Here is a 13337-nt window from a genome sequence, read left to right as displayed (position 1 = left end):
TCAAGTTTAATTCAACAATTATTTATTAACTTAGTCTGCTACATCCTATGCTAGGATCTGGAGATACAACAGCAGTCCCTGCCTTCAGGAAGCTTACAGTCTAGTATTTCTGTAAACATTTTCTGAACAACTGGCCACTTCTGGCATTGTTGGAAACCTACCTTCTAAACGGAAAATCTTCTCACCCTGATGTGCAGCAAGTCCTCTAGCCATCTCCTTTGGCTTCCAGGTAACAGCACTCACCCTACTGAAGGAGGAAGACTTCCCAAGTCTTGGCTGCCTGCTCAGTAGAGAATTCAGGCCTCTCAGCAGACTGCTTGTGCTCCTGGGCTGGACACACTGCCAGAGCCTAGCGTCAGCCAAGAGCCTGCTCCAGACACTCCACAGGACCCAGGTAACTCACGCTGCGGCCCAAACTCCTCCAGAAATGTATGTGATGAGGCTTTGGGCTGGGGCAGGGTCCTGAAGTAGGTCACAGCCTCTGACCCCAGGTGCCTGAGTCAGCATCTCTTTCTTCTCCTGTATCAATGCAGGACCATGGCTGTGATAAGCTCCTGAGGGATGCCTGTGATGGGCTGTGGGCTCACCTGGAGGTCCTGGAGTGGTGTGTACAGCAGAGCAGGTACGGTTCTGCACCGCCAGCCCCCTTCCCACCGCTGGGCACACTTGACCCCACAATCTATGCATGTGGCCTTTTTAACATATCTTCCCCATAAATGTCTTGAGTTGACAGTATTAACCCACAACAAGTAGTTTTTCCAACTATTAAACCAGGAAAGAAACATAAGTAGTGATGATCTTCACTACAGCCACAAGGTCATAACTAGAGGATAATTTAAGGATGACAGTGATAACAAAAACAAAAGCTTGTGTTTCCTGAGCACTTTCTGTATACCAAGGATTTCTTTAAGCCCTTTACATAATGAGTTTGACCCTAATCCTGTGAGATAGACACCAAAGTTATCCTCATTTTAAAGGTGGGACCCCTGAAGCTCAGAAGTGTTAAGTAAGTGTTAAGCCTAGAATCACACAGCTTTTGGGCATGGTCCGCATCCTTAGCTACATGTTATCTTAAGTCACACTTTTATTCAACAACTGCCTGTTGAAATGTGTGTGAGGTCCTGTGTTTTCCTGATAACTTAGCCTTGCTGCTAAGTCGCTTCAGTCCTGGCCAACTCTGTGCGACCCCATAGATGGCAGCCCACCAGGCTCCCCCATCCCTGGGATTCTCCAGGCAAGAACACTGGTGTGGGTTGCCATTTCCTTCTGCAATGCATGTAGTCCTCCCTAAATCTGAGTTCCTGTTTTGTTCTTCACCCGCCTTACCAGCAGAGGTGGAAGTAGCGAGGGGCCCTGACTCAAAGAAAAGCAGAGAAGCTCCTGTTGGATCTCAGCTATGAAGGTTGCAGAAATTAGGAAGCGTAGTCTGCGAGCCCTTTTTAGAGTTTGCTGACCACAAAGGCCCTTCCTAGATCCTTTGTAGACAAGTAAAAAGCTGGTTTGATAGATGTCCTTCCCTGAGGGTAAACAAATGCTATCCTCTGTCATGGTGCATCTGAAATTTAGTGTTCGGGGAAGTGAAACCTGTGGTGTTCCAAGCCAGAGAGAAAGAATAAGAGGAAACGGAGACTGGTCTTTTCTCAAGCAATTATTTAAACTGTCTCCCCTTCCATCCTCCCAATTTTTGCTTTCAGCACCCCCATACCAAAGAGAGATCTCTTGTGTCATTTACATGGTGGAGACAGCCACTCAGTGCTCTACTCTCTCCATCACCTTACAAACCTTCCAGCCCTCAGGGAGGAAGATGTTCTCAAGCTCCTACAGAAGGTGCCAGCCAAGGACCTCCAGCAAGAGCACGGTGAGTTGGTGAAGGAGTGACCTAGACAGGGTTCCCCCCAGGACAGTATTACACATGTTTCTTTTAGCACAAGATTTATTTAGCATGATTGCTGGGATCTGTCAAGATGGGTGGTCCAGCAGGTACCTTCTAAATTAGTGCTATTTGCCCCAATCAGATTATGAGATGTAGGGACACCTTCCCCTTTCTAGGTGAGGCCAAGGGAATCCTATGAGAGCAGTCCCATAGGGATCCAGCTCAGGAACCACAAGCATACCCTCATTCCATGGAATTAGGAACTGCCCTCTGAATTCACAGCATTGTCACTGGCAGTATTTATGCCAGTTCTTGGTGAGTCTCCAAGGTCCATTAGCTGTCTCATAGCACATTTTGTGCCTGCCTTCCCTCCTGTATCTTCTTCATAGTCTATTGAACAGGTAGGATTTTTCTCTTAGAAGATTCTTTTTCAAACTTTTTTAGAGTTTTTCTTTTCAAAGAAACACTTGCCTTAAACAGTAACAAAGCCTTACTTTAACCTTAGATCTTTGCTGTAAATTCAGAGCCCTCGTAGCAAGCTCTTTCTTTCAGCCCTCAAAAATCGTAAGATACTGTGGTCTCAATCTACTACACAGGCCAGGGACTTTACCTTTGAGAGAAACACACATTTTCATATGGCAGTAGATGTCTTTCAGCCTAGATACTGCTTTGCTTTACTTTTGTAAATTAATTTTTATTGGTGTATAATTACTTTACAAGGTTATGTTAGTTTCTGCTTTACAGCAGACTCAGCTATATGTATACATATATCCCCTCTTTTGGGGATTTCCTTCCCATCTAGGTGACCACAGAGCATTGAGTAGAGTTCACCGTGCTCTACAGTAGGTTCTCATTGTTGCTGTTTGTCACTCAGCCATGTCTGCCTCTTTTGTGACCCCATGGACTATAGCCCACCAGGCTCCTCTGTCATGGGATTTCCCCAGGCAAGAATACTGGAATGGGTTGCCATTTCCTTCTCTAGGAGGTTCTCACCAGTTACCTATTTTATACATAGTATCAGTAGTGTGTATACATCAATCCCAATCTCCCAATTCATCCCACCCCACCAGTTACTTTTTTAAAGGACCTACCACTAACTCTACAGCTAATGTTAACTACATTCCCTTTTTTTTTTTTTAAGAAATGTAGACAACTTTAGCAGATTTCCTAAAAGAACTGGAACTCTATTTTCCACATTCAGGTACAGAAATCTTCCGAAGAAGCATTTGAATTCTGTCACAGGACACACTCAGATCTTGAACTTGGAAGAGGCAAGAGAGAAGTGATAATAGGGCTGGACTAGGATGAGGCACGGCTTCCCTGGTAGCTCAGCTGGTAAAGAATCTGCCTGCAATGCAGGAGACACCGGTTCAATTCCTGGGTCGAGAAGATCCCCTGGAGAAGGGATAGGATACCCACTCCAGTATTCTTGGGCTTCCCTGGGGGCTCAGAGGGTAAAAAATCCGCCTACAATGAGGGAGATGTGGGTTCGATCCCTTGGTTGGGAAGACCCCCTGGAGGAGGGCATGGCAACCTACTCCAGTATTCTTGCCTGGAAAATCCCCATGGACAGAGAAGCCTGGCAGGCTACAGTCCGTGGGGTTGCAAAGAGCTGGGCACGACTGAGCGTGTCACACAGTACAGGCTGAGGCAAGAGTGGCTTCTGGCACAACAGTGTTGGAGCCACTCCCTCTCTGGGCGCTTGCAAGTCCTGGCTCTGGGCAGTAATGCCATGAAAAGGTCAAGGCCATAGAACAATATTGACCTTGTTCTGTTTATTACCCTGACCTTGGCAAGGCCGAGCTTCTGAGAAGTGATCACTAGGAAACCTGTTCCAACATTGTAGTAGCAAAGCATCCCTAACTACTCCAGTGTCCCTTGAAGAATATGCCTAGACAGAGGGTTCATATGGTAGAACTATATGCAGCCAGCAGAGATTTAGTTTATAAAGAAACATAGTCCAGTGCTTATGCTCTAAGGGATTTGTAAGAAGTAGAAAAAGTAAATTGTATATAAAATGTTGTCACATTCAACTTAAACACATACACTTGTACACAAAAGTATGAAGGGTTAAACCAGAATGTACCTAACAGTGGTTGTGTTCAGCTGGTAGGATTGTGGCTGATTTTTTTTTTCTTCTTTTTGCTTTATTTCTTTAAACAGGTTGTACTTCTATGGAAATAATTTGGGCTAGATTAAGATGTTTAGAGAATCTGTAAAGATTGTGGGACCCTGCTTCCTAAGTTCAAAATAAATTTTTAATAAAAAAAATATAAATTATTAAGTGTAAAGGAATCTCCACAGAGTTTGTATTTTTTTTCCCATGATGTCTGCTTTGGGGCTTTCCTAAAAATATCAATTTTTTAAAAAATTTTGTATTACCTTTGCTCTCTTGTTTCTTGATCTAAACACATTTTCAGCCTCCTCTTGGATAATATAATGCGGCATTCTAAAAGTAGAGTAAACTTTTACAAGTTTTAACTATTTAAAAAAGGAAAAACAAATATTTTAAGAAATGCGAGGGGAAAACTTGTTAAATAGCCAGAAGACCTGGTTGAACAGACATGTAGAGGGGAAGTTGGTGGGGAAAAGGAAACGGGGACTAGACATTGTTGTTGAGTAGGAAACAAGACCCAGAAGAGATACCCATCACACTGCCCAAAAAGAAAGAGAGTAAGAACACTTAGGGGTCTAGTAGCTTGATATCTCTGTGCTTCAGCCCCGAGTGTGGCCCTAGCCTAAAAAGAGCAACCCTGAAGTTCTGCCTGTTTCTGTCTGCAATTCAGATTCAGCTGACGCCCTCATCCCCGCACACCTGAGCCAGAGTCAGAGCCTGACTCTCTACCGGAGCTTCTGTGCCATGAAGTACGCCATCTATGCCCTGTGCGTCAGCTCACACCAGCACTCACAGTGCCGGCAGTGCAAAGACGGCCCCTCTGACGACCTGGCCTCAGTTGCAGAGCCCGTGAACGATCCTCTCTCCTCCCCAGGTACAGCACCGCCCTCACCCCTTCCCCGGCAGAAGCTGGCCACAACCTGCCCCAGGAGGCTCTTTGCGTGGGAATACTTTTCCACCAGGATTGGAAGATGGCCTTTTATTATGCCCACAATTAATTTCTTCCTTGTATCAGCCTCTGTGAATCAAAGGGACATGGAGAAAGCAAGTGATTTGTATAACTTCTCAGAGTCTGATCTAGTACCATGTTTTCCAAATGCTTTTTTTTTTTTAAATTCAACCCACAGTATTTTACATCACTTCAGTTTGTACCTAGGTATATAATCTGTGCTTTTATGTGTATGTATATATTTAACATATAAACTGAAATAGGGCTGCCGTGGTAGCTCAGTGGTAAAGAACCTGCCTGCCACTACAGGAGATGCAGGTCCGATCTCTTGAGTAGGGAAGCTCCCCTGGAGAAGGAAATTGCAACCCACTCCAGTATTCTTGCCTAAGAAATCCCATGGACAGGAGCCTGGTAGGCTACAGTCCTTGGAGATCACAAAAGAGACACAACTTAGCAACTAAACAACCACAAAACTGAAATAATTTTCAAGAAACATTGCTTACCCTTCCATACAGAGCACACTCCAGGTTATTTTTCTGTTTTATTTCATTTGTTCAAATGCAGCCAAGTCAGTGTCTTGGGTCACAGCCTACAGTTTGAAAGAACCTTCTGTCCTATTCTCTCCCATTTTTCTTAGTAACTTGCAACTCCTTACCTTCAAATATCTCTCCCTTGCAGCTTTGGAATAGACCTTCACCTCTAAGCATGGTCATTTTTGACCAGTGAGTATGTCTTAAGCGATCTGGGTAGCCTGTGGTCACCTGTAGTGTAACAGTGAATGAAAATGGGAAATGAGGGATAAGGAGTCTCCAGGCTGTCTTCATTGTAGGAACTGAAATATGGAGTGCTTCTCCGAGATGAGGAATAAATGTAATTTCAAAAAGCAGAAACAAAATGGTGAGTGCTCAGTCAGCTGTGCTTTTAGTTAAGGGAACAAAATCTTTCTGCAAATCGTGAAGACATGGCTCAGCGGTCTCTCATTCTTCTGACTGTAACCACAGTTCCCTGAGTCATTACAAAGAAAGAAATGAGTTAAAGTTGGGAGAGTGTTTGAGTCTGGCAAGTACTCTTTCTAATGTTTGCATTCTCTCTCTTTCCTTCTCCGGCCTCTTCTCTCATCCATGCTGCTTCAGGTGCTTCAGATCCCTTCTCAACATACCTGGCCAGGTGTCAACAGTATCTGTGCAGTATTCCTGACTCTCTGTGCCTGGAACTTCTAGAAAACATCTTCTCATTGCTCCTCATCACCTCTGCCGATCTTCACCCAGAGCCTCACCTGCCCGAGGACTACGCTGAGGACGATGATGTTGAGGGGAAGGGCCCGCTGGGTTTGAGGTCCCCGTCAGAGAGCCCTCAGCACGTAGCACAGCCTGAGAGGAAGTCAGAACAGGGTGCCCTGGGTACCGCCAGGAGCCTGGCCTACACAGTTCCAAGCTGTCCGAAGCCAGAGCCAAAAGACAGTTCCCCGGAGCCTCATGGGCACAGCTTTTTGGACCTAAAGCACTTTACGAGCGGTGTCAGTGGGTTCCTGGCTGATGAATTTGCGATAGGGGCCTTCCTCAGGCTGCTCCAGGAGCAGCTGGATGAGCTGAGCAGCCACGGTCCCCCTGAGCAGCCAAAGCTGCTGGAAGGCCAGAGTGGCGCGGGCAGCAGAGATGGACTGCAGAGTCGTCTGCACCAGTTCTCCAAGGTTCTCTCGGAGGCCCAGTGGAGGTACAAGGTGGTGACCAGCATCCAGGGCTCAGGTGAGAGGAGATAACAGAAGGGGAGGTGGAAGAAACATCTCGGGAATACGGGAGAGAACTAGGAGTACGTAGAGCCAACTAGCTCCCGACACATCACCAGAACCACCCCTCTCAGAACTCGGGGACTGCTCCACGGCTCACAGTCCGGTTCAGATCTTCCCTGTTATTACCCCAGGAGGTGCACCAACTCAAAACTGGTAACCCTCGAAGGGAAGAGGGGCAGTAGGAGAGTGAGAGGTACAACGGTTAGGTATAAAATAAGCTACAAGGATATATCGTACAATACGGGGAATAGGTCCAACATTTTATAACTATAAATGGAGCATAACTTTTAAAAATTGTGAATCACTATATTGTACAACTGTAACATACAATATTACATTATATATTATATATAACCTGTAACTTATATAATACTGTACAGCAGCAGTGATACATCAGTTAGAAAAAAGATTGGTCACCCTCCCATATGACCCACTGGGTTTGCTGTTTCAGAGGAACAACCCTCCCGAAGATACCGACCCATCACCACACGGCACCCCAGTCTCCGCCGGGGTCGTCGGACAAGAAAGAGCCGGGCAGGTAATCCAAAGAGCTACCCCCCGCCTCCATCCCATGCACCAGGCAGATGGTGTATTGCTGCTTGTCTAGTATTAAAGATAAAAGAGTCAAGCAATTCTTAAAGTATCTTTTTTTCAAATTGTTATTTATTTATTTGTCTGTGCTAGGTCTTAGTGGTGGCATGTGGGATCTAGTTCCCTGACCAGGGATCCAACCTGGGCCCCCTGTGCTGGGAATGTGGAGTCTTTAACCACTGGACCACCCAAAGATAAAGTATCTTAGAGCAATTCCAGATAAAGTACAAAAAAAAGTGGTCTAAGATTATCCTAATCCCACTCCCTGCAAACATATATATCATTTTATATATATGTGCCCCAAATTGCTGCGGTTGTGTCCACCTGTGTGATCTTATGGACCATAGCCCTCCAGGCTCCTCTGTTCATGGGATTCTCCAGACAAGAATACTCAACTGGGTTGCTGTGCCCTCCTCCAGGGGATCTTCCGAACCCAGGGATCAAACTTGGGTCTCTTGCATCTCCTGCATTGGCAGGCAGGTTCCTTACCGCTAGTGCCACCTGGGAAGATATATAGATTCATTGTTACTGTATATCGAGAGCTGCAACTTTCTTTTTTCACTTGCATCCTCTTACATATGTAAATGTATCATACTCCGTATTGAGAAGTCACTTCACTTATTTTAAAGACTGCTTAGGAGTCCATTGTCCTACATACACTTTTGTGGGCATTTAAATTGTTTCTAGTTTTTTGCTCCTATAAACAATGCTACAGTAAACAACCCTGTATGTATGTGTGTGCATACTTGTATGAATATATCTATAATATAGACAGTAGTTTAACAGAAAGTCAAAGTATATGTGGGTACAAAATATAGACGTAACAAACCGCCCCCCAAAAAGGCAGGCCAATTTACATTCCCACCATCTGTATATAAAAGCCTGTTTAAATATACACTCATCAAAAGTGAGCAGTATCAAAAAAAAAAAAAGTAGTATTAATCTTTGCCAATATGATTAGTATAGTAATAGTGTGTCATTAATTTAATACTAATTTTTAGTTTGAGATTGTGTCTTTTCATATATTTATTAGCTGTATATAATTTTCAGTCTCAGGTCCATATTTTCTATTGGGTTTGTCTTTCTTGTTGAATTGTAAGAAGCTCTTTATACCTGAAGGAAAATATTCTGTCATTATGTGCTACAAGCTTTGCTGCATTTTGTCTATTGAGCATTATACAGAAGTATTAAATTTTGGATAGTCATATTCCATTATGATTTTTGTTCATTTTTAAATAATTAACAGGTAATTCTTAAATAGTTTACCATGCCCTAAAAAATACTGGGTATTTTGAGAGAGGTGAATGAGGCATAAACCAGGACTTTGCCTTTGAAGAATTTATAATTTACCTCCATAGACAATACCCATGAAAAACTTAAACTGCCCAGTGGCATGGCCTGAAAACAGAAGAGATCTCATGGAAGGGAAGGTCAGCATAGCCTGAAAAGGCAGAGAAACAGGTTTTAGAAAAGAGTTGACTATTGAACCAAACATGGACGAATAAGTTGGCTTTAGATAAGTGGCAATGAGAGATGCAAGCATCCTGGCCAGGCTGGAAGATACGGAGAGGGAAACATAGAAAACTTACAAGCTGAGCCCCTTAAGTGACTCAGTTAATTGGAGTCAAAAGGCATAGTTTGCATTCACCTGGCTGATCCAACCCCAAATGCATAGTTCATTTTCTCTTTCCCACAGCTGTCTGTCCCTTCCCCACAGTAAGCCAAGGAGGCTGCCTTACATGGCCTGACATTACCCTCGAATTACATATTGATCACAGCAAGGAATAGCAAGCTTCCCTTGAAAGCCCCAGCACTTCAGGAAAGGAAGTGTTGAGAAGAAGATGCTTTTTCTCCAGGGCTTTCAATATCGTAGTCTTCAGCCTGCCTGGCCTTATACTTTGGTTCCCTACTCTTTCAAGCACTAGGACCACCTTTTCTATGTCCAAAAACTTTTGTGACCCTCTTTGGCACCCTACTGCTTCCTGGCTATAGTAGTTGTGCTTTTATTTATTTATTTTTTTACTATCTTTGACTCTTTTTGGTTTTTTGACTGTGTTTATTTTTTTAAGACTGTTGACAGTGCTTAGTGGGCAGATGGGGGTCGGTGACCCCTAGAAGTAATTTGAAAGCTCCTGGGGCTCTGAGACCCAGAACTTGTTAACCACTGGTATAAGCTTCTACCCAAATGAGCACTGGGATCGTATTAAACCTGCCCTGGGGCCATCAGTGTGCCCAGGAAGGGGTCCAGCCAGGGCTTTCTCTCTCACCTCTTGGGCCCACCCCTGCAGCTGCTGCTCTAGCATCTTCAGCCAGACTCTGAGTCGCTTCTCTCACCCCAGTTCCTGACCCTGCTCCTCTGCCAGGGCCAGCACCCCGCCCTGGAGCTTGTTGCTAGGTGTATCTTTGTGCTGGAGGGGAGGCGGACCATCAGCTGAGGAAGCCTGGAGCCTTCTAGAATGAGACTAAGAAGATGGATCCCCATTTCTCAGGGCACTCAGAAGGAGCAGCTGGACTGAGATAGGAGGAAAGTCTCCTCCCTGCAAGGGGAGCAATACAGCTCAGCTAAAAGGAATAAAGACTCACCACTGGGGGGAAAAAATTATGTATATATATATATATGCATATATATATATAGGTCCATAGGAACTTGGTGTTTTGCTGTAGAAGGAGCCACTGGGGTAGTAACTACTCATTATCTTTTCGCTCTACCTAGATCTCAGCTTTCAAGCCACCTCCCACTTTCTGCACTGTAAGGTATTGATGGTTGATTTTCTCTGTTTCTTCCTAATACCTCTAGATGACCGGGACAAAGGTTCCAAATCATCCCTGGAAAATACGAGTAGTGAACTGAGTACAAGTACTTCAGGTATCGGTGTCCCTACCAGTTGCCAACTTCCCGTAACTTTGCCCTGATAGAATTGTCATACCCCCTGGTGTGAAACCTTGGACTGAGCAGTTCTTGCTTGTGTTCAGCAGTGAAGAGGCTATTTCCCTATCAGCTGAGTTACCCATCAGTAGAGAGAAACAGAAGTAAATACCCAAGGAAAGTAGTTGGTACATAAGTCTTATTTAAAGATGATAGCATATTAACAGATACACACTACCATATGTAAAATAGACAAGGATTTACTGGGTAGGTAGCACAGGGAACTATACTTATTATCTTATAATAACCAGTAATGGAAAAGAATTTTTAAAAAGAGTATATATAACCAAACCACTTTCTGTGCACCTGAAAGTAATGCAATATTAACTATTCTTCAACTGTACTTCAAATTTAAGAAGAGAAGAAGACGATAGCATAGGTGTGCCCTTCATTTGAGGAAAAATCAAGATCTATTTACAGCCCTTTTAGAGGACTTTGAGAAGGATAGGAGTTTGGCAGCAGGTGACAGAATAGTTTGTCCTCAATTTCTCTCCCTGCTGTGGCCGCCCATGTCCCTGTGTCCCAACAGAGGGAAGTCTGAGTGCTGCATCTGGGAAGAATGAGCTGGAGGGCCGATTGCAGCCCCAACCTCACAGTTCACTCATCCCCATGATGTTCTCCCCACCTGAGTCACTGCTGGCATCCTGCATCCTCCGGGGGAACTTTGCAGAAGCCCACCAGGTGAGGCGGGGTCTTGTGCAACAGGTGTTAGGAGCCTCAGCCTTACCTCGTCACAGGAAGGAGCACTAGGGCAGCCTTTTACCGTCTGGGACCCGTGGGGCCACAGGTAGAGGCGGATGTGTGTGCAGCCAGAGCCTGGGGTGCACCGAGGGCGCGATTCCAGCAGGAGAAGCAGGAGGGAGTTTGCATATATGGAACCCCATCTTGAGCACTGTGGATTTCAAGATCCAGCCAGGGGGAGATTTAAGCTGTTGAATCATTTGTTTTCTTAAATGGTGTTTTAGCAAGATAAAACATTGGGCGGCAATCAAAACATTGAAAGATTGTTATATCTTTCCTTGTAGTCCTTCTCTGAACTCTATATGTGGTTTTATATAGTTAGAAATCACTGTGCAGACCATTTTTAACAAGAAATAGAATGCCAGTTCTTTCTGACACCCAAACTGAGAAGTCAGTTATGAGGTCCCTGATGCTTTACCACTAAAGTGCTCACTTCCTTTTCTGAGAATTTGAGTTTTTCTTTTCTGTTTTTCTTTTTTAATAGAAGTTTTTCAACCTGGTTACAAAGCAAGTTGTGCATATAAGAAAATGCCAAAACGTATTAACCAGAAAATAAAATTAGTTTTAATCTTATTATCCAGAGCAACCAATACTAAAGATAAAAGTATATTTTTTGCCAATGTCTTTTTGAAATATATGTGACCTTTATATAGAGCCAAGATCACTTTAAATCTAAAATTTCAGTGCCTTTTTTACAAGTATTTGCTCTGTAACTGATTTTAGTGACTGTATCTGATCATGTAGCTGCGTTTGACCATTATTTTCAATCCTGTAATCATTGTAATAACTAGTGTAAAGATTATCACCTTTACACATTAAGACTTTGGAATTTTTTCCTTAAAGTTTCTCTTAAAAATGACTGAGTCAAAGAATATAAACATTTTTAAAGCTCCATAGATTGCCAAATTGCTTTTCAAGAAAGATTGTGACAGTTCATTCTACCACCACCCCCTGAGAGTTTATTTTTACACTTTGTCCTTATGATAGATGCACAGTAGGATGACTTTTAAATTCTCTGAATTTAAAATTTAAAAATCGGAAAGACCCTTACTCCCTCTGAGCTACTCTCTCTGAGCTTTGATAGCCTCACCTGAAAACTGGAGTTCAATGTAATACCTGCTTGTGCTGCCTCCTGGAACGTTAAGAGGATTGTGTGCAGGCTGTGAGAAATACAGGAATCCTACTTGGAAAGGGAGGCATTTTTCCATCAGTGTATTAGTCACGTGCATTTTCTCTTTGAAATTGTCCACATCATTTGCCTATATTCTGCTGGGCTCTGGTGACTCTCTTGCTGACTTTTATGAGTTATTTCTACGTTTGATTTACTCTCTGCACATCCAGCACTCTTCCAGCCCCGCAAAGCAGCTGTCTCAGGGCCAGCGGCTGATGACTGGCAAGATTTCAGATCTGTAGACTCTCCCCACTCCAGCAGGCCCACCGAAAGCCACACTCCTTTCTCTCTCCTGTGACAGGTGGTGTTCACCTTTGACCTGAAGTCTTCACACAGTTCTGGGGAGCTGATGTTCATGGAGCGCTATCAGGAGGTGATCCAGGAGCTGGCCCGAGTAGAACATAAAATTGAAAACCAGAACTCAGATGGGGGCAGCAGCACCATCCGAAGAACAGGAAGTGGCCGCTCCACCCTGCAGGCCATCGGCAGCGCTGCAGCCGCAGGTCCGGCTTCCCTCTTGTTGGGTGCTGAGGGAATTGGGGGAGGAGGGTGTGGGCGAGAAATTGCCCAAACCAGAGGCTCAGTGTAAAGATGACAGAAACCAGGGCAGGACACTTGCCTTGAAGAACAGCAGTCCTGACACCCCCCAAGTCATTTTCTAGCTGCGGCCAACTTTGCTGACCACAGGGGTCGCTTACCTGCCGCTCAAACTGTTCCATTAAGCCTCTCCTACATGACTTTTACTGAGGAGTGTGAATGCAGTTTCCACTATGGGTTTTGATGGCCATTATCTTGAGCTTTGGGGAATTGATTACAGTATCTTTTTCCCATGTAGTTTTTCAGGGATTATTTTACGTTCCTAAAAAGTGAGGAAGTTTTGTCCAAAATCTATAGCCTGGGATTCTCAGATCTCCAGGCCCAACCTTTCTGTAGTGCAGAAAGAGCTCATCCTTTCATTGTTTCTTGAAAGTGGAATCTTGTCCCATGTTTTTACATCTTTTGCTGATCTAGGGTGTATATATTATATATCAAGTTAGCATCTCACACTGCCCCTTCTATATGCTCCCAGAAATTTTCTTTACAGATTCAAAAGAATATATGCATATGCTCTTTGTTTTTAGTATGAATGGGCTTTTATAACAAGTACTATTTTCTGCTTTGGTTTTTTAGCAATATATTTT

The 13337-nt window shown here is 44.0% G+C and overlaps 1 protein-coding gene across 2 annotated transcripts in view; it reads left to right on the top strand.

The window, feature by feature from the left end:
- ZFYVE26 (zinc finger FYVE-type containing 26) overlaps positions 1–13337 on the top strand; it is a 67249-nt gene that overhangs the window by 9739 nt on the left and 44173 nt on the right. For both annotated transcript variants that reach the window (XM_069596887.1, XM_069596885.1), the window contains exons 7-15: positions 230–394; positions 534–622; positions 1695–1858; positions 4660–4863; positions 6072–6683; positions 7179–7265; positions 10116–10184; positions 10774–10925; positions 12458–12659. In XM_069596887.1, coding sequence (XP_069452988.1) covers positions 230–394; positions 534–622; positions 1695–1858; positions 4660–4863; positions 6072–6683; positions 7179–7265; positions 10116–10184; positions 10774–10925; positions 12458–12659 — 1744 coding nt within the window. The remainder of the gene's footprint in view (positions 1–229; positions 395–533; positions 623–1694; positions 1859–4659; positions 4864–6071; positions 6684–7178; positions 7266–10115; positions 10185–10773; positions 10926–12457; positions 12660–13337) is intronic.

The sequence above is a fragment of the Ovis canadensis genome, chromosome 7, assembly GCF_042477335.2.
Source record: "Ovis canadensis isolate MfBH-ARS-UI-01 breed Bighorn chromosome 7, ARS-UI_OviCan_v2, whole genome shotgun sequence".
NCBI classification, from domain to species: domain Eukaryota; kingdom Metazoa; phylum Chordata; class Mammalia; order Artiodactyla; family Bovidae; genus Ovis; species Ovis canadensis.
The sequence above is the reverse complement of the archived record's forward strand: the minus strand, read 5'-3'. Positions and strand labels throughout refer to the sequence as shown.